The sequence below is a fragment of the Solanum stenotomum genome, chromosome 9, assembly GCF_019186545.1.
Source record: "Solanum stenotomum isolate F172 chromosome 9, ASM1918654v1, whole genome shotgun sequence".
NCBI lineage: Eukaryota > Viridiplantae > Streptophyta > Magnoliopsida > Solanales > Solanaceae > Solanum > Solanum stenotomum.
Genome location: NC_064290.1, coordinates 35,142,134 through 35,164,764, shown reverse-complemented (window position 1 = coordinate 35,164,764; position 22,631 = coordinate 35,142,134). Strand labels below are relative to the sequence as shown.

The 22,631-nt window shown below is 37.5% G+C and overlaps 1 protein-coding gene across 1 annotated transcript in view; it reads left to right on the top strand.

Moving 5' to 3' along the window:
- The window catches only part of LOC125876627 (DNA mismatch repair protein MSH7), a 42,845-nt gene extending 27,197 nt beyond the window's left edge, over positions 1 to 15,648 (top strand). The window contains exons 12-17 of the mRNA XM_049557846.1: positions 45 to 322; positions 8,483 to 8,674; positions 9,599 to 10,012; positions 10,104 to 10,200; positions 14,355 to 14,482; positions 15,025 to 15,648. Of these exons, the coding sequence (XP_049413803.1) occupies positions 45 to 322; positions 8,483 to 8,674; positions 9,599 to 10,012; positions 10,104 to 10,200; positions 14,355 to 14,482; positions 15,025 to 15,504 (1,589 nt within the window). The 3' untranslated portion in view covers positions 15,505 to 15,648. The remainder of the gene's footprint in view (positions 1 to 44; positions 323 to 8,482; positions 8,675 to 9,598; positions 10,013 to 10,103; positions 10,201 to 14,354; positions 14,483 to 15,024) is intronic.
- The last annotated feature ends 6,983 nt before the right edge of the window (positions 15,649 to 22,631 follow it).

The window sequence follows — 22,631 nt, the reverse complement described above, 5'->3', positions numbered from 1 at the left end:
TAAGGGGCAGTTCTGGCAATTGTATTTTCTTCTTTGTGTTTCAGGTACTTTATACATGTATCTGGATAACTGTGTTACATTACCTGGGAAGCGACTTTTAAGAAAATGGATTTGTCATCCCCTCAAAGATGTAGAGAAAATCAACCATAGGCTTGATGTAGTTGACAAACTTGTTAACAATTCAGATGCTACATTATCCACTGCTCAATATCTTCGCAAGCTTCCAGATTTGGATAGGCTGCTTGGACGGGTTAAGGCAAGCATTCAATCTTCTGAAGCACTCCTTCTGCCCTTGATTGGTGCCAAGATATTGAAGCAGCGGGTAAGTCTTATTTGATATCATAATTTGGTTTTCTTAGTCTGTGGTGCAGTTATTCTCCAAAAGAAGTTCTCACTTCCTGAATTACTAGTTTGTGTGGTTACACACACAGTAGTTCAATCTGCTTCCAGAAAGAAGACTACCAGATAATTAGTATTTGAGCATCACTTGCAATTTTCACACCTTTCTACCTACCAGGGAAACAATGGACTGACTATCTATTCATTGCGTGTTGGATGAAATTATGTGTCTTTTTTGCATATTTCCTGCTTTTTAGACAAATGAGCAGCAACAACAATAACAACAATTTTAAAGAATGACAGAAGTCCCACATTGGTGGTTAATGAGATGAGTGAACTCTTTATAAGGCTTGAGCAGTCTTCCTCCCTTTGAGCTTAGCTTTTGAGGTATAAGTTAGGCCTAAGACCTAATTTAACATGGTATCAGAGCAGGCCCCATCTCACCCAATGTTGGTGCCCCCCAAAAAATAAAAATTGCCCACGCACCAGATGCTAAGCATTGGGCGTGAGGTCGGGTGATGGAGAATGACAAAAGTCTCACATTGGTGGTTAATGAGATGGGTGAACTCCTTATAAGACTTGGGCAGTCCTTCCATTGAGCTAGCTTTTGGGGTGTGAGTTATGCCTAAGACCTAATTTTACAAACAACAACAACATATCCATTGTAATCCCACAAGTGGGGTCTGGGGAGGTGGTGTGTACACAGATCTTACCCCAATCTTGTGAGGATAGAGAGGCTACTTCCAAAAGGCCCTTGGCTCAAGAAAAGCATAACAAACCGGGTATGACAGGAAATATAGTAGTGGAGAAACGAACAGTAGCAACAACAAATAATACGATAATTGAAGAAAACGAAACAACAGGTAACAACAAAATCGAAGAATAAGATTGTGGGAGAGTAACAATAGTTACAAGACGTAGGAGCTCAAAGGTAAGCTCCTCTATATCCTTCCACTATTCTCACACTTCTGCCAACTCTTAATACATATCCTTTTTGGCATTTGTATTGGATTTCTTTCTATTCAAGCATCCATCCAAATGATTTTCCTTGGCATTCTATTATTTGCTTTTTCTACTTCAGTTAGATTTCCTTCTTCCTCTATTATAAAATCCATGTAAGGTTGGAGGCAATTTTGTTGTTACCTTTAAATTTCTCAAATTTGTTCATTTTTTTTTTTTTGAAGAAGGTAACTTGTATTATGTACAAAAGGAATACTCAGAAAAGTATTCCAATAATACTTACAACAAAATTACAGAGGGAGAGGTGTCCCTACTAAGCTTCATAAATAATCTAAAATACTAGGAATATCCTCTTCTTCTTGAGGATATTCGTGTTAACACCAAAAAAAGAAAAGGACTAGACAGTTCATCTTCAGTTTCTGCAGAGAGCAGCACTTGTTTTCGAAACATTTCTGGTTCCTTTCCATCTATGTAGTCCATCAAATGCAGGCTGGGACAATCTTCCATATCTCCCTCCTTGGCATAGTCCAGCTTATGCCTCTTAAATTGATGAAAATCTGCCATAACTTCACTGTCTCTCTACAATGTAGAAAGAGATGATTTATTTTCTCAATCTCACATTCACAAAAAGAGCACCTAGAGCAAATTTGACGACCTTTTTTCATAAGGTTGTCCTGGGTGAGTGTGGCCTGTTTGGCTAGTAGCAAAGTGGAACATGCAACCTTGAATGGTACCTTGACTTTCCAGATCATCTTCCAGGGCCAGCCACTACTCTGAGAGACTGATCGACTGATCTCTGTGATCTCTTGTAAGCTGAACCAACTGAAAATCTACCTTGCTTGTCTGGTAGCCAAAATAGATTGTCCTCATTGGGAGTTAAATCTTTGTATTGCTCCAGAGTATTGAGTAGTTCAACCACTTTGTTAATATCCCAGTCGTTCAAGTGTCTCCTAAACCTGAGATCCCATTCTTGATTATCTCTCATTTCTCTAATTGTGGATACCTTTTGAAGGCTCAGGTTGAACAAGTCAGGATACTTGTTCTTCAAAGTTTCTTGTCCTTCCCACACATCTTCCCAAAGTAGTGTTTTTCCCCTATTTCCCACCTTGATTTTACAGTTGTTTGCAAACTTGATCCACTGACTTCTGATAGACCTCCATACTCCAGTCCCATTAGGTTGTGTGGGCATGTAGGTAGTCCATTTGTTCTCCATTCCAAACCTAGCCTTGATTGTCTCCTTCCACAGTGCTTGTTCCTGTGATGCAAATCTCCATAGCCATTTCATCAGATTTTCTCATACTTGTTATCATATGAAAAGTATAAATAAACGACTGAGTGATAATTATATAATGAATATAGTCCTATTCTGCATGTACTGATTATTGAAAAGCATTACATATGTTGATGATACTAAATTGGCCAACTCAACTTTAGCTTTGATTACTTTGCCCTTCTGGAAAAATGCTAGAAAGACAACGACTAATATTTCTTTGTCAAATGGCGCTTTACCTCAAATTCACCAATTAGTCATATCCCATTCACTTTCATGTTGTGGACATAATCTGTTTCTTAATTTCTTTCCTATTGAACTTCTTTTACTGTGCCTTAATTTCTTTCCATAACCAAGACATCACCATTGCATCATGTTAATCCCATTCATCAAACTTAGGTCTTCTTTAGATGGTCCTGTACTGAGAAGGTGTCATAATTTCCCTTTACCCTTTAAAAAGTACAAACTAGTTGTGCCCTTTTTTGGTAATTTTTTCCATTCAACCAATAAGAGGCTTGAATGTTTTGCAAATCTCCAGTTCAACTGTTGAGTTATTCTCTATGATTGCTGAAAAATTTCCCGAGGCTCGAATATTTGTAGCAGTACCATTTTCGATCATGGTTTTTGAATGGTTTCAATCTTTGGGCAGATAAAGATAGCAAAAAAAAAAGGATTTTTCAAGACAAGATGAATAAAATTGGTTAGGAACAAGCCTAAAGCTCTGATACCATGTGAAGTAAGATAGTTGAATAGGTTCATTAACATCTTTCTATTGCATATACATGACTATATACATAAGAGATTGTGGAACCAAATTACCTAAATTCCATGAAATCTGGGACTATACAGAATCATATATTTTACATAAGGAGAATGAATCATAGATATAATATCCTCTATTAGCCAACAATGGAACATATTCAAGGTGAGGTGTCATGGTGTATGTTATTTGTGGATGACGTAGTTTCGATTGACGAGACTCGCAACAAAGTTATGCTAAGTTGGAGATTTGGAGACAAACCCTAGAGTCTAAAGGGGTCCAGATTAAGTAGGACCAAGACTTATTACTTGGAGTGCAAGTTCAATGGCGTGATGTATGAAGCTGGTGTGGACGTGAGACTTGACACACATCTTCCAGATGAGAGGTAGTTTCAAGTATTTTGAGTCCATTATCCAAGGAAATGGAGAAATTGACGAGCATGTCACTCATTGTATTGGTACATGGTGGATGAAATAGAGGCTTGCTTTCAGAGTCTTGTGTGATAAGAAAGTGCCACCTAGACTTAAAGGCAAGTACTACTGAGTGGTAGTTAGACTAACTATGTTGTATGGTGTGGAGTGTTGGCTAGTAAAAAAACTCACATTTAAAAGATGAAAGTGGTGGAGATGAGGATGTTGCAATGGATGTGTGGGTATACCAGGAGAGATACAATTAAAATGAGGATATCCTAGACAAGGTGGGGGTGACTTTGGTGGAAGACAAGATGCGGGAAGCGAGGTTGAGATGATTCATGTTTGTGATAAGGTGATGCATGGATGACCTAGTGCAGAGGTGTGAGAGGTTGATTATGGATGGATTCAAGAGAGGTAGAGGTAGACCAAAGAAATATTGGGTATAGGTGATTAGACATGACATGACACAATTGCAACTTACTAAGGACATAACCTTAGATTGGAAGGTGTGAAGGACATAAATTAGGGTTGAAGGTTAGTATGTAAGAGTGCGTCCATGCTAGTAGATAGGAGTGCTTTGTCTTGTTGCCAATTGCCCTTACTAGTAGTAGTAGGACTACTCTTGTAGTTTCTTGTTCTTCAATTTCTGTGACTATCTATTATTCTGTGTAGTTTATTTGTAGTATTATTTTGTTATAGTACTATTATGCTGGTATCAGAACCAGGTTCCACATTCCATACTGTTTCCTCAGTCACATCTCTATTCTATCCCCCTTCGTGTCTTTGGGAGCACATGCTTTGTTCATAACTTAGCCCCAGGGAAAGATAAATTTACCCCCCGTGCCCTCAAATGTGTCTTTCTTGGTTACTCTCGAGTTCAAAAAAGGGTATCGTTGTTATTCACATGATCTTCATCGATACCTTATGTCCTCTGATGTTACATTCTTTGAGTCTCAGCCTTACTATACATCTTCTAATCATCCTGATGTATCTATGGTCTTACCCATACCTCAAGTTTTACCTGTACCAACTTTTGAGGAATCTACGGTAACTTCTACATCTCCAGTTGTAGTGCCACCACTTCTAACTTATCATCGCCGTCCGCATCCAACCCTAGTCCCAGATGATTCATGTCATGTGCTAGACCCTGCTCCTACTGCGGACTTGCCTCCTACTAGCCAACCGCTTGCACTTCAAAAAGGTATACGATCCATTCGAAATACTAACCCTCATTATACCTTCTTGAGTTATCATCGTCTATCATCCCCCCATTATGCCTTTGTATCGTCTTTGTCCTCTATTTCCATTCCTAAGACTACAGGTGAAACACTTTCTCATTCTGGATGGAGGCAGGCTATGGTTGATGAGATGTCTACCCTGCATAAGGGTGGTACTTAGGAGCTTGTCTCTCTTCCTGCAGGTAAATCTAATGCTGGTTGTCGTTGGGTTTATGCAGTCAATATTGGTCCAGACGGTCAGGTTGATCGGCTTAAGGCTCGCCTTGTTGCCAAAGGGTATACTCAGATATTTGGGCTAGATTATAGTGACACTTTCGCTCATGTGGCTAAAATAGCATCTGTCCGTCTTTTTCCATCTATGGCTGCCGTTCGTCATTGGCCTCTTCATCAGTTGGACATTAAGAATGCTTTTCTGCATGGTGATCTTGAGGAGGAAGTCTATATGGAGCAACCACCTGGTTTTGTTGCTCAAGGGGAGTCTAGTAGCCTTGTATGTCGATTGCGTAGGTCACTCTATGGTCTGAAAGTCTCCTAGAGCTTGGTTTGGGAAGTTCAGTACAGTAATTCAGCAGTTTGGCACAACTCGTAGTGGAGCTGATCACTCTTTGTTTTATCGGCATTCTGCACCAAATCGGTGTATCTATTTGGTTGTGTACGTTGATGATATTGTTATCACTGGTAATGATCAAGATGGTATCACCAAATTGAAGCAACATCTCTTTAAGCACTTCCAGACTAAAGACCTTGGCAGATTGAAGTATTTTCTAGGTATTGAGGTTGCTCAGTGTATTGTTATTTCTCAACGCAAGTATGCCTTAGACATTCTTGAGGAGACTGGAATGATGGGATGTAAACCTATTGACACTCCTATGGATCTGAATGTTAAACTCCTTCCTGGACTGGGGGAGCCACTTAGTAATCCTGAAAGGTATAGACGGCTCGTTGGAAAGTTGAATTATCTCACAGTGACTAGACTTGACATCAGCTTATGGCTTCCCCTTGTGATAGTCATTGGGAAGCAGTTGTTCGTATCTTGCGATATATAAAGTTAGCTCCCGGTAAAGCACTACTCTATGAGGATCAAGGCCATGAGCATATCACTGGGACGCTGATTGGGCAGGATCATCCTCTGATAGACGTTCGACATCTGGATATTTTGTTTTAGTAGGAGGTAATTTGGTGTCGTGGAAGAGTAAGAAACAAAGTGTGGTTGCTCGATCTAGTGCAGAATCAAAATATCGAGCAATGGCGGCAACAACTTGTGAGCTAGTTTGGATCAAACAGTTGTTGGGAGAACTAAAATTTGGCGAAATTGATCAGATGTGTGATAATCAAGCAACTCTTCATATCGCATCAAATCCAATGTTTCATGAAAGGACTAAGCACATTGAGATTGACTGTCACTTTGTCAGAGAAAAGATACTCTCAGGAGATATTGTTACGAAATTTGTGAAGTCAAATGATCAACTTGCAGATGTCTTCACCAAGTCCCTCACAGGTCCTCGTATTAATTACATCTGTAACAAGCTAGGTACATATGATTTGTATGCACCAGCTTGAGGGGGAGTATTAGAATAGAAATAAGTATATACATTCCTAATTAGAATAGGAATATGAATAGGAATAAGAATAGGAATAGGAATCCTAGTTGAAAAAGGATTCCAATGTAGTGTCTATAAATAGGGTCTCAATGTAACAATTTAGATACACAATTCAATAATATATTTCTCCTATATTTCTGACAGTTACTATCTATTATCTATTGTACTTCCATAAAGTTTTTTCCTAGACTATCTTTGTCTTGAGCCCGGGGTCTATTGGAAGCCTTTGTACATCACCTCAAAGGTAGAGGTAAGGTCTGCATACACACCCTCCCTAGACCCCACTGTGTGGGACTACACTAGGCATGTTATTGTTTATGTACAATTTATCACTAACAACTACACATGTAATCAAACATGGACATAGCTCATAATGTTAATTTAGCATGTAAATACGATGCTTATTACATTATTCTAGCATGGTATATTGGTCAAAAAAGTCACGGTATAAAAAAGAACATGTAAAGCATGTATGACAATAATACCCTATACCTCGTATTACAATCATAATTCTGGTTGTCGTATATATGCTTGTCACCTCACATTTATGGTACTCCCATATACATAGTATATGTCAAACAATACTCCCTCTAGTTCATATAAAGTGAATTGTTGGAGTATGACACACCCCTTAAGAATAATATTTAATGACATAAATCAACAGCTACTTTCCACTATTACCCTTTTGATTATTATCAAACTATTCTCCTAGAAAATATAAAGTAGAAAAAAGTTCTAACAATTCTCTTGAACTTTGAATAGTTCACTTATTTTGAACTATGAAAAAAGTTCCAACAATTCACTTAATATGGACTAGAAGGGAATATCAATTTGGGAAAATTCCCCCGTTGAGGTCAAAGCCTTAGCTTACCTGAGTCTGAAGAAACTCTAGCCTTATCGAATTGCCAGATGAATCCATTGATGTCAATTAAATATTTTGTCTCGGTCAAATTCAAAATAAACCCAAAAGGTCTACCCCAAGCCTCGTGGTCAAATATCGAAATAAATTATGTTCTCAGTTTAACAATAATATTTTTCTTCTTTGTTTGACATAATCTAATATGCCTGAACCTTCAATAACATTTTCAATCCTACATCAATTCGGTGTTCTAATCTCCAAATTACATACTCTTAAACATAGGTCAGAATCCCCAAATTCACCATTTCAAATTCGTCTTTTAGGTGTTAGATTCAATGTGTAATCATGAAATATAATAACATCCGTGTTTAGCTTACTTACCCAACATTGTAGATGAATGCCCCTTTGAAAATTGCCTTGATTTGAGCTCCCAAGATCCATAAATAGTCAAATAAGCAAAAGGTCCTTATTCTGAAATTTATACGCATGTACAACCTTTAGACCAACAGTGCTATAGTACCCAAGCAACCGTGATTGCGGTGATCAACTGAGACCAACAGTGCAATGGCACTTCCTTGGCGCTATGACCCTTAGGATAGAAATCCTTCAGCATGATCGTGCCCCAAGCGTGATCGCATTGGCACCAGGAAAACAATAAAATATGCACAGTTTAAATCTGGGTTTTCTTGCCCAAAACTCACCCGGACCTCTCGTGTCCCAACCTGAACCATCCCAACAAGTCCCAAATTGTAATATTGACTTGTACAGAGTCTCAAACCGTAAATTGGGGCATTCAGATTAAGGGTTGGTTTGTTATAAGTTAATAGCTTTCTTCTCTTTTTAATTAAAAATTTCATATGTTCATTGAATATAAATAATGAATATTCGTATGACATTCTATGTGCTTTTGCACGATTTATTCCATGGTATTTTTCTCCTCAATGAAGAATTTTTCTCGATCACCTAAAATGGCCATTTCATATATATTGATGTAGTCAAGTTAACCTCTGTTTCACCCAAGTTTGTTTTCTTGTTACTACAGGTCAAAGTGTTTGGGTTGCTCGTTAAAGGGCTACGGATTGGGCTGGACTTGCTAAGATTGTTGCAGAAGGAATGTCTAACCTCTTCCCTAGCTAAAGTTGTATCCTTGCCTGTTCTAGATGGTGACAATGGCCTTGATAAGTTCCTCACCCAATTTGAAGCAGCAATTGATAGTGACTTCCCCAATTTTCAGGTTGGTGATACAATATACTTTTGGCTCTTTCCATGTCAAGAATATTTTGACAATTATATTTAAATCGCTTTTAATCTTCAATGTATGTGAATGTGCTCACTATTCCTTTCTTCTGTTTTTCACCTTTTTTTGGTAAGTATTGGAGATTTCCTCTGGGCTTCTAGTCAGACTCTAGTCAGCATACAGGTTCAAAATTCCAGAGAATGTAGGCCTGGCCTCGACCCTCTACCCTCTAAGAAAAGAAAAAGTGCTTGCTTGTTGATTGTCTAATTATGTGTGTTAGAGTCTGGCTGTTGATCTAGTCACAGTTTTCTTAAAGCTGCATTTTCAAGTTATGTGATTGATAAGGAACTGTTACATTCACAATCCTTTATTTTTGGAAGAAGCAGGTGTTTGAAGGCTTTAGGAAACATAATGTAAGATTGACCTATATATCTGCTTTTATACTCGACAGTTCACAACTTTATTTCTTGTTTTCTATAATCAAAATATTGTTTATGCTTATTTTTCGAAACTTTTATGGATTAGCTAGCCTAAGCAAATTGGAGACAAATACTATGGACAGGTTAGGTTCTCGTTAAGTTGTATGTATAATATGGAACCTTGCTTGGTGGTCATGTCTTCAAACCCCAGTGTGAATAACAATCTGCTGCTTCCACATAAAAGCATCATTTTTGTTCTGGAATTTCTTCCTTTCCCCACAGCTGTCAACAACCACTATATCCCCCCCTGCAAAATAAAAAAAAAGGAACACATAACCAGTTCAGTACTTTAGTTTGATGCTTAGCCGTAGTTATATGGATTGTAAATCTAATCATACAATGCTTAGAGTGTGTCCTTATGATGAACCTTTTGTTTTACTAACCTCATGCTGCAGACTTCAGAGGGCTGTGTCAGTAATTCATTTTTCTTGTGCTGTGTCAGGACCATAATGGTACTGATTTTGATGCTGAAACGCTATCCATTTTGATGGAGTTATTTATTGAGAAGGCTACTGAGTGGTCTCAATTCATTTATGCCATAAGTTGTGTTGATGTATTAAGATCATTTTCCATTACTGCAAAATATTCTTCTGGAGTTATGTGTAGACCAGTGATCTTTCCTCTTTCAAAGCCGTCAAATTTCTGCAATGAGACTAGTGGACCAACACTAAACATCAAAGGATTGTGGCATCCATATGCTCTTGGCGAAAGTGGGGGACTTCCCGTTCCTAACAATCTCCATCTTGGAGGGAATACGAATATCCGCTATCCTCGTACTTTACTATTGACTGGACCAAATATGGGTGGAAAGTCGACTCTTTTACGTGCCACTTGTCTGGCCGTCATAATGGCTCAGGTTCATTCTTTTCTAGGTTTAGAGATTCTCTCACTTATTTATTTAAATAGTACTTGGCTTCTGGAGTTTAAAGATATCTGTTTTATTGCAGTTGGGTTGCTATGTGCCTGGAGAAACATGTGTGCTTTCACTTGTGGACATCATCTTTACACGTCTTGGAGCCACTGATCGAATCATGACTGGTGAAAGTGAGTAATATAAAAGAATTTGAACTATCTGTCCTACCCCTCTTTACCTTCTGTTTTATTATCTATACAGTCATTCATTCTTTGGACGAATGTGTTTTCTAATTTACTAGGAAAAGTCTAGTTTAAGATGTCAGCCACCGTCTCCAAGTTGTACTGGACCACTGTCTGCATGGAATGAAAATCAGAAAAATAAAAGAGAAAAGAGGTAAAGGACAATTTAGTTGGACCCGAAGAGGCCTATAATTTGCTGCTTTTTGAATATTCAAGTGATAGTCTTCCTCGTCATGACTAAGCTTGTGAACATCCCATCATTAACACAATGATAAAATGGTGCCTGTTCTTTTCAATGCGATAGGTGGTCTTCTTATGTATACATAGTTCCTACTTTGTCACAGAATTTTTAAGTGAGTCGAAGTATAGCTGTGAACTTGGGCTGGAAAGTAGAAAGCTCCTTGCTCTCGTTGATGCAAGCTAAGTTGCATCAAGGCCATTCACGAGGAGTCAAACTCGAGATCTCTAAGCACTACAAGGATTATTCATGAAGATGGAAGTACTTGAACACACTTTGATGCCATCTCAGGGATTCCATATCATAAATATTACCTTTGATGCAATATCAAGATGTGGAAATCAAAATATTAATGCTAAGAACAAGAACAAAGATGAACAAAAGATAAAAAATACAAGAAACACAGAAGGTGGATAAGAATTGAGACCCTATGTTACTCGGACTCTCCTGAATGCTTCTGCACCCGGCTCGGATCCTCCATAAATGCACTAATTTGGAGGATCTGACACGCACCTATTGACATTTTTGAAGAGTCCGAGCAACATAGTTGAGAACAATGGTTATATGACAACCAATTCCCCCCATTTACCATATTTCAAAACACCAGTTCTATAGGAAGCAATACACAAGCATGGGACTAATAGGCATCAATGACTATATTAAATCCAAAACCTCCTATTAAGAACACCAAACAAGCACCTATACTATAGAAACATCCTCAAGAGGAATGATCCTCAAGCAAGCAATCCCATCAACATTTCAATCAACAATGGCCTTCGCCGTGACTCCCTCAAGAGTATCACTATTCAATCGAATATCAATGATATCCAAAATAATCTAATTCTATAGGAGCTATTCTCCACTATTTATAGCCTAGGCTAATTATTACAAAATACCCTTTGTGAAATAAAGTTCTTCTTAGACAAAATACTTGCAATTTAGAAATAGCCACTTTGCATACTTAGCCTCTTTCTCCCTTCTTCAGAGTAGTGTTCTAAGTGGAGCTTTGTACTTCGACTTGAGCATGTTCTTGAGCTTCAACTCTCCATTCCAAGCACCCTCCAAGTTTCCAAAGCAACAACTCAGACGTATGTACAAACTCCTTAGCTTGGCTTCGTGTGCAAGGTTTTAATGAAACTCGACTTGCATCATTCTCCCATTCTTGGAAAGGATTTGTCCTTGAATCCAAACCTTGCAAATGCATAGTGAAGACAAACAACAACAAGAACCTCATAGCATGAGGGTTAACAAACCTACCAACATGTCAAGGATGCACAAATTTGTGATATATCCAAGCATCAACTTTACTCACAAAGAACAAATCCTCACATGAAGCATAAAATGCTTGGCTATTCCCACGATCATGCAATAAGAATGTCCTAAAAGTCCTAATGGTGTCAAAATACCAAGAAGGCAATATCACATTGGTTTAGAGAGACATAAAACACAACTGATCCGCTATTTCAAGATAAAGCCACTTCCAAGGTGATACCATGACCCAATCACAACAATTTAAGGAATCACCGAGGTCAAAAGGAAAGGAGATCCACATATCATGGTCAAGACAACAACCATCTACCCCATTAGATCTCATATCAACATAAGAGACACACTCAACACAAATAAGAGCATCATATGCAAATAGATAATAAAGATAAGTGTCTAGCAAAATAACTTCATCCATGGGGTCCTCACCCATAAGATCACTATTAGATTAAAAAATATCATCAAGCATATTATCAAGAATAGGACAACCCAAAGAAGTACCCTATTTCAAAACAAGTGTCACCCTCCTCAAAAGAATAATACCCAATTTGACACAAACCTCCTCTAACATCAATGTGGTTATAACTCAAGTCATTACATGAATTAAGTAATCCATCCTTGTCCTCATCAAACAAAGGTGGGGTGTCATACAAAGAGTCACAATGAAGACCATCACTAGTTGGCTTTCTCAAATAATCAAGCAAATCAAGGTTATCTTTACCCAGAGGATCATCCTTTTTCAAGAGTGAGAGATCGATATCAACAATTGGATAGTTAGCACAATCTTCAGCCAACCCTAAATTCTTAATGGACTTCAAGAAATAGGAGAACAAGTGAATTTCAAGTATGCTATCTTTATTTTCAAACAAATCACTCTATGTACTCTCTTCATCACATGACAACGAACTATCATTCAAAGCACAAGTGTCAACACTAGGTGGACACAAATGAATCTTGCAAGAAGGATCAATCCGGTCATCAATAGGATCAACTAGTGTATGAACATTCTCAACAAAGAAATTATCACTATATTATAAAGAATCATTAAGCTCACATGAAGACAAGCTATTCTCACACTTTGTTCATTTGAAAATTTTAACGTGTCAAGTTTAGCTATGATAACTTCAGTCTCACAAGAAGGATTTTCTTTACCTTGGAGCAGAGCTTCGACTCACATATTTTCAAGCATGTCAAACTATTTGTTCAAGGAGACTATCATATTGATCACATCATTAAGTGTAGGCTCCTTGTTGGAGTTTGTATTCCTCCATTCGCCAAGCTTATACCTACACAAGAATCCTTATAAAGAGAGGATAAGCAAAAATGTTAGATGGTGTTTGTGCCAACTTAGTCACTTCACTCCTCACATCCTCTCCTTTTTCCACTCTAGAGTTTCCATGATTCACTCCCTTGCTCCTCTCTATCTTTTGCCTCTCATTATCATTGGAAGAAACTCCGAAAATCCTTTTTGAGAAATCTTGCTTCTTCTTTTGGGAAGTGCCTTTGATTCTTCTATGCCCCTACTAATGGTACCTCAAGTTCCTTTTCAATGCATCCCATGTCTCAATCGGGCTTCCCACCTTCGTTGTTCTCTTGCTATTATGCTTCCAATAAATAACAAGCTTCTCTTAAAGAGTCCCAAGAGCCACTTCCATCATGGATTCCCACTTTTCATACTTTTCTCCACTAGCTTCCATAAACAAGGTAGGCCATTTTAAATTGGGATCTTATAATTCCAAGACCTACAATACGAACAGACAAGATTAGTAATTAAAGTTCCTTACTATCACTCATATTTGCACTCCTTTGTGCTTGGCTAGCACCACTCAAATATACTCTCACACTTTAGCCTTTTACCACTCAAGAGTTCGGCCAAAATTGCTATTCAATTCGATCAACGGCTTGCCAAGAGTCAAAATGGACGACTCAAAGAAAATCTAACAGACTTGAATCAATAAAATTAACAATGAAAAGAAATGAAATAAACCCAAGAAAGAAAAATTGCTTGAAACAAAGTCAGACATAACTTGATTTAATTTAAATCAAGTTACAAAGCCAAAAAAGAGAATTAGATGTATAAGAACCTAAATTATCAAGATTTGTACCAAGAAAATCGTGTGGTAAGAAATTGAATTGGACTTTATGATGAAAAGGCCTCAAAACATGAAGTCAAGCTTGAATCTTCCTGTGTCAAGCTATCTTTCTTTCTTTTCTTGTTCTTAGTGTGAGAAATATATGGGAAAAATATTATTGAATTGTGTATCTAAATAGTTACATTGAAACCCTATTTATAGACACTACATTGGAATCCTTTTCCAACTAGGATTCCTATTCCTATTCTTGTTCCTATTCTAAGTAGGAAATACTTATTTATATTCTAACATAGTTTAGGGTTTCGTTTTCATTTTTGGCTTGCATCACAGATAAAGATGATGTTTAAGTCAATGACACCAGATGGTTGTGGTTTCACATTTATCATCCACTTTCTTAGTGCATCATGAAGAAAATATACCGTGTTCTGTGTAAAGCTTAAGCAAGAAACATCTATACCAAATATGCAGGATAAAATTTATTTGATTATCTTGTATACATTTTGCAGGTACCTTCTTCATTGAATGCACGGAGACCGCATCAGTTCTTCAAAATGCTACATATAATTCCCTTGTTCTTTTGGATGAATTGGGTAGAGGAACAAGCACTTTTGATGGATATGCTATTGCATATGCTGTGAGATTCCCCATTATTTTCTTTTATTGGATGATTGATTAGCTACATGCAAGAGTTCTATTTTCTTTCTAGAGATAGATTGTGGGAGTCTTCTTTTTTTTGCATTTGTTTACCTGATACTTGATCTGTCTTTCCCAGTAAACTGGTGTAATGATAGGTGCCTACCACATATACATGATTATAGTTTAGCAGCTTTTTAGTATAATATCTTGAGCTTAATTGAGTCACTCAGAATAAGTATTACCTAAAGATATGGTATGAAATACTATATTAGTTTGTGTGCAATTACTGAAGTGTTCATTTTTTCCATCTGAATTAGCTTTTTATGTATGTGATCTATTCCAAAGGTATAAGATCACAAGATATAGAATGGAGCAAACTTGTGGGGGGGTCACCCAATGACCTTAAGATTCTCTGCATTAGTCATTACTGAAAGAGACTGTTGATTGTCTTTGAGTCATTTTGGTCATGACATCTTTGGTTTTGTTTCATACATTCAAACTGTGAGGTGTACTCTTTGACATGTTATAAATTCTGTCCAGGTATTCCGACACCTTGTTGAGATGGTGAACTGCCGCTTACTGTTTGCCACACATTATCATCCACTCACTAAAGAGTTTGCTTCTCATCCTCATGTGACATTACAACACATGGCCTGCTCTTTCAAGTTGAAATCTCAAAGTTCATCTCCAACAGAGCAAGAACTGGTGTTCCTTTACCGCCTAACCTCTGGAGCATGCCCGGAGAGCTATGGGATGCAAGTAGCCCTCATGGCTGGAATACCGAAAACTGTGGTTGAATCTGCATCGAGTGCAGGGCAAGTAATGAAGAAAATGAACGGAGAAAGTTTTAAGTCATGTGAACAAAGAGCTAACTTTTCAACACTGCATGAGCAATGGTTCATGGCTCTTCTGGATATCTCGAAGATGGATGGTGGATTTGACAATGACAATGACAATGACCTTTTTGATACATTGTTTTATTTGTGGCATGAACTTAAGGCTGATAGATCCACTTGCTGAAGATGTTGGTCTTTTGAATAGAGCATTATGCAGTAACCTGACGATGTTTTTATTTTGGAAGAATAGAGTGTACATGTTTTATGTGGGAAAAAGGGTCGAAATGATTTATTGGTTGGCTTTATCCGTCGTTATATTATTTCGTCAAAATTATCCTTGCTGTTTCAAAATTCAACAGATATACCCCAAAATTAACTATTTCTCCCATATCAGCCCCAATTGCGCTTCAATTGAAAATTACCCATTTTGAACGGATCTCAATTTACATTTGATCCGTGACCCACCAAATCAAATTTTGAACCTGGTTTTCTGCCCCGCCCTACTTAAGTTATTGTTGCTACATACGTAAAGTAAATTATATTTTCATTAAATTCTCCATGAGATTTGTTGAATTAACGAGAAAAAAAATAATGATTTTACTCTAATAAATTAAACTCAAAAGTAAATTTTGCACGTTGATATTGAAAACAAATTAAAGTTGATTTCCATTTTTGTGACCTCTGTCTTTCATATTAGGATTTTTAAAATATGACTTTTTCATCCTTTTGAAATCATAAATACTTGTTAAATCTAATAGTTTGGTCTTATAACAAAGAAGCTTTTGCTTATAATTGAGGTTTGAATTTTTTTTAAAAAAAGAAAATCTTTTCTCTAAAATTTGATACTTTTTACCTGATAGTTTGTGCAATAAAAAATTCTGAAGTGCCAGCCATAGCCAAATGCATATAAATCTTTTTCTAAATTTTTGGCAAGTGAAATATAAAATGAGACCTGCAAGAAGACTTATGTTATTTGAAAATTTTATCGAACCAGAAGCAGTAGAAAACAAGAAGGGAGGATGCCCGCACCCCATAATTTTTAAAAAATTAAGGCTTTGACCTACCCCACTCCTGCTTAGAGACTGCCCTGCCCCGCCCCATTGCCATCCCTACCTTTCATCCACAATAACTCTCCTCTGCTTAAATAAGCCACCAGCCACCTAAACAACAAACAAACAAGAATTCCCTCTTCAAACCTCTTTGAAAAATGTTGTACAAATCAATAAAAAGAAAAACAAGACCAACAATCTTTGAAGCATTCATTGAACTCATGTTGTTACGCAAAAATAACACCCTAATACTACTATTTCATCTTTTTTATACGTTTTCTGAACAAGAAAATGTCAAACAAAGATTGAAAATCCATCTCTAAAATGCTTCAATACTTGATACCAAAATAATAGATTTTTTCAATGAGGCATGTGAGAGATCTATAGGACCTGATGCTTCGGTAGTGGAAGGACTTCTCTAAGGCCTTCATATTCCACTATTTGCCATGAGAGGTTCGAGAGGCCCGTCTTGACCAGCTTATCAGTTTGAAGCAAGGGAACATGAGTATGAAGAATTATAGGCACATATTTAACTCTTTGACAGATATGTACTAGATATTGTACGTACCATGGGAGCCAGAGGTCATCTTATGTGGATGGTTTGGCAGATCATTTGATCAGAGATTGCAGGGTAGCATCTCTATCGGATGTTGTAGACATCACGTAGCCGAAAAGAAGCCAACTCAACAGCCTCGGTGCGGAGGCATGCATCACCCTCAATACTTTGTATATATGGTCTCTAAAGTCCTGGGGATCCTCAGTAGAACTAGATCTCGTAAATAATGGAGGGGCCAAATGAAGAAACTCACATACCTTCAAACTCTAGCTGTCACTCATGAATAGAAACCATCCTAGTCTGCAACTGAACAACCTCCCTTATCCCCTATTCCCAGTCTCTGGTGGAGGAACAACAGGTACTCTGGAGGTCCTGTGTCCCTAGCTTCGTTGGGTTACAATGGAACTGGTAGGGCTGGGGTACTGCATCTCCTAGAGCTTCAACATGTGCCAGGGAAGCTGGTACTAGGGGTACTGGAGATTCACTCTGTGCCTCCAAGGGAAATCTATCCCTTTGACTTGGTGGGGAACAACTAGTATCTTCCCCTGGATCCATACCTATCTCTCGTTGTGCCATCTCCAGAGCGTGTGTAGCCTGTTAGATAAGAAACATAAAACATGATTTAGATTTCATATGTTCTTATAATTTTGCACCATAGCACCATCTATCAATTGAAAGAAATGTAACCATTCCTAAATGCCATGTAGCCTTTTGATCATAAGTGTGGTGCACAACACATCCATAAACAATACTTTACTAGACACGACTTGTGGACCCTTGGGATACGACCTGCTCTGATACCAAGTTTGTCATGTCCCAAAATAGAGAGGTGCGATTGACACTCGATATCGTATTCAATCGAGTTAGCCACTAAAACTGTGAAACATACTAGCTATCTAAACTGCGGGCTCAAAAGATTGGGAAACACAACATCTGAAATATGAAGCTTAGACCATTAAGGTCATGACATAATAGTAAACCATATAAACAATGATAGACAAGCCAAAAATAAAGAAGTACTAGCCTGATGACGAGCCTACAATTGAAGACATACATACTCACACACACACATACACACATATATACATGCCAAACCTATGGACTAAAGATTGAAACCTATAATAGAAACCCAGAATACTGTGTTCACAATAGCCTGTACGAGTGACATAAGCACTTTTGGGACAAGGCCCTGACTATACCCAAAATGTACAACAAATGTAAACATCCTCTAATATATATACATGCCAAGCCTATGGACTGAAGATTGAAACCTATAGAAGAAACCCAGAATACTGTGTCCACAATAGCCTGTACGAGTGACATAAGCACTTTTGGGACAAGGCCCCGACTATACCCAAAATGTACAACAAAAGTAAACATCCTCTAATATCCCCAAGATAAGATGAAGTTTACCAACTCACAGTTGAACTTGAATCCTAGCGGGTGGGTCGATTAGAATCCCTACATGGAACTTCTTGCACGAAACAAAAAAATAGCGTCCCCAGGAAATGGGATGTCAGTACAAAGAAAAATGTACTTGAATGTAAGGCAGAAAGTAGAATCATAAAGAGCTGCTATAAAAATGGTAATAGAGATACACCTGAAACTGAAACTCAAATAATCTCCATAGCTAACATTTGACCTACTATTCAAATATGTATGATATGCTCATGTAATCGTATGTCATGTATACATACATATATATATATATATAGATTCAAATGCATGACATAGCCAACCAAATGCTACCAATGGGGGTGTCTCCCGATAGCTAACCAACATCATATTCACCAACTTGTGGCCATCTGTGTCTCATACATATAAATATAGGCAATAGGCCCCATACCTCCTAATTATAGCTCAGGAGTAGAATGCATAACATGCCTTGTCATGTCATGGATTCATAATGCATGTATGTTACCATAATCATGTTGCCAATCTTGGTCCATTTGTACTCTTGTTCTCATAATTCCTTAATCACTTTTGTATAACATGTAAATGTGTCATGAAACCTCATGTTTTTCTGAATAAGCTTGAAAACTTAACTCAACTTTTAGAAAGATAACTTAACCTTGAAGATATTCATAAAAAGCTTAAGGTGCTTCACTTAGTTCCTATACTTGTACGCACCTATAAACCATTTATAATTGACCTTAAATCGAAAGATTTTCCATATGGTCCTAAGTCGACGAAACGTCCATAGAACTTCGTAAAAACAATAATAAAAGAGTCCCAAGATGATTACCTTAGCAAACCAAGTGTAAACTTTGAACAAAACTCAATAATTACCAAGCTGTCTTCCAAAACTAGCTCCAAACGCAGCTAATAAAAGGGGAAAATGATTTCCAAGTGTAGAGATCACGTTTCTAGGCACGGGGGCAATCTTTAATGGTAGAATATGCTATCACAAACCTTCATCATCAAAGAACTCTATTAGAACCCCTTCATAAGCTTTCTTTCTGGTTAGGAACTAAAAATAAATGATTTTATGGTTAAACATCGAATAGACGATATACCATATTTTATTACCCGACCTAGTTCGCGACACAAATTTTTCCCAGACAGTCTGTAGTACAACACTCATAACTTTTTACTCCAATGTCGGTTTGATGTGAGGTTTTGTACGTTGCAAACTAGACTTGTAGAACTTTTATTTTATAGGTAATGGGCCTTTTAACTTTTTATATATTGGTAGAAGAGATCCAAGACATTTGACCCAAAGTTCAGAAAATTTTATTAAAGAAATTTCGATAATATTTGCCGACCTTTGTTTCGCTATTTTTATTGACTTCAAAACTTAACATACGACCATTTTGATATTATAATACCTCATAAAATAATATTCTTTGCATATTAGAAACTCATAGGCTTATTCCGGTGGTATGAGTTAATTTAAACCTTTCAAACGGGTGAGGTGCTACCCAAGCCATTTCTTTAACCCCAACCTCTGTATGAGGGATTTCTTTGACCTAAAGCTCTAGTTTAGTTCCTTGATATTGCCACCCATTTGCAGTCTTATTCTTGAATTTACTTTACCAAGTCATAAGTCATATAACTACGCCACACTACGCCACATATTTTATGAAAAGATAGAAAAAAGGTATGTGACTCACATATAACAACCCCGATAATGTTTTTACCCTCACAACTATACCAAAAATCTCTGAAGTCTTCTTCTCAAAATTCTCTCAAGAGCTCTCAAGGTGAAGGTTAGAGTTTCAAGAGCTTCAAGGTCTTATTCTCCATTGCTTTTGGACTTTGATTATCAAGGTATGTGGGTATTCACCAATGCATCCATTTCATCCATTGGATCTCAAAATAATCTTAATCTCCAATTTAATTTCACCTAATTATCTAGGATTTCATGCAGATCTCCATGGGTCCTATTCATTATGATTCAATTGTTTATTTTCAATATTATTATGCATGATTTGATTCATTTACATGGTTTTCAATTTATTTAATATGGACCCATGCCCATGTCTACTTTATGAACATGAATTATGTATTATGCTTATGAACTTCTAAATTGCTATGCATGTTTTATGAAAAGAATGATTTATGAACTATGGATGCTTTCGAGATAAGTATCAATGATTTATGAAAGTTTTTCTTATATATAAATGAAATAAAGATTTAGATGCTTAGAAGGGTAAGTGTCTATTATGAAGAAGTTTATGAAATCATTATTTGAAAGGAGCTACTCTATGATGACTTATGATTGGCTTGATAGTTTAATTTTGCCTTTCCAAGTATTTTGATATGAATATGATTATGTATTTTCTGTTGGGAATTACTTAGCACCAAGAGGACTTTGAGTTTGTCACGCCCCGAGGATGCCCCCTGGACGCAGACATGGGATCTAGGATAACGAGTGACCCTAAGCTAACCCTGCTGGCATATCATAAGCATACTAAAGATAAAATGAAAAGGTAAGCACTGTGCGGAAGCTAAATCATCATGAATAATCTGAAATGATGGGGAATACCCATATACTGTCTGAATAAATGAAAACTGAGAGTTTAAACAACAACTGAAAAGTCAAACTCTAACACTATATCTGAATCTAACTATGTCTGAAATAAGCCTCAAAACTGACTAGAAGTGCTGGGACATGCCCTAGCTAAATCTAACAAAACTGAAAGCGAAAAGAGACAATCATGTCAATGAGGACTCACCACTGATGCTGCTGAATTGAAGATCAAAAACCGATCTAAGCGTGATATGGAATCTGAGAACCTGAACCTACATCATGAGAAGATGTAGCGCAGAGTATGCGTCAGTACTTGAAAGTTACTGAGCATGCATGATAGAGTAAAGCTGAACAATAACATAACTGAACCAAAGCATAAGGTCTGAGCAATGATATGAGATAAGCATAATACTAACTGAGAATACTGCACACGAAATAACTAAATGCAATGACCAAGTTTATAACATACTGAAACTGAAATCTAACTTTAATTGATGACATGGTCAATGTAATAGAATCTGTCTGTAAGGGAGCTACTAATAACCGACATAAAACCACATAAGCTAAATGTGGAGTCCGATGTATATATCCCATCGAGAGGACCTAATGTACCTGGCCAGAGGTATAGAGGCATGTTGGCGTGATCACTAAAATAATGCCCACAGAGGGGACTTACAACCTACGGGGCACGTAGTTTTGGGACTTCAGGGTGAATGACCCTAGTCCACTCGGTATTAAGCTTCTCCAAATTGATTAAGTAATTAACAATTCATGACTGAAGTTCTGTAATACTGGAAAGCTCAAAATAATGACATGCTAACTTAGAATGCAACATTAATGTGCTGATAATGAAACATTTAAATCTGAGGCATGTATAACTGAAATATCTGACCTAGCATGTGTAATTCATGAACTAAAAGAACTATATATCTAGGGTTCTGAGTTTATCCATGAATCTGGGTAAAAACGATACTACAACATGATAATCTGATTAGGAACATTAAAGTAACTAATTCATAATAATCCACTGAAATTCTAGAAACCCTAGATCTACATAATCTTAAGGGAATCAAGAATCTAACTGAAATCTAAGAACCTAATGGGTGAAAGGAACCCACTAGTGAAATCCCACATACCTAGTGAAGAATTTCACAGAAAAATCTTTTGATTTCAAGGTTGAAACTGATGAAAACCTGCTGCATTCTTGGAACTAAGGCTGGTCGACTTCTTCTCCTCTATTCCTCTGGTTTGATCGATTATTTTGAGAAAAAATTGACTAGGGTAGGTTCTAATCAAGTTGCTGGGCTAAAACTGGACAAAACTACGTAGTTTAGAGGTTAAACGACGTAGTTTAGGGGTCCAACGCATAAGGAAAAAACCAAACGACCTCTGACTTAACTGCTGTCGGGGCCAATTGACGGACCAGACCCATGGACCGTGGATCAACCGACGGTCCGTGCTGGTCAACTGTCGATCGGTGACTGGTACAGGAATCTGGGGCCTCGATCCACCGACTAGGACCAAGATCCGTGGCCTGGCCTACATCCTGTAGGTCCAGCCGTGGGTCGACACTTGGCCAAAATTTTGGAGGGTTCTGGGGGAAGGGTCGCAGGTCGTGAACCACGGACTAGCAGAACGGACTGTGGGTCCTCCTACGGTCCATGGGTGGTGCCACCTGAAATTCCTGAAACCTGCATTTTAGTTGTTTTAGCATACACAGTGTTACATTATCT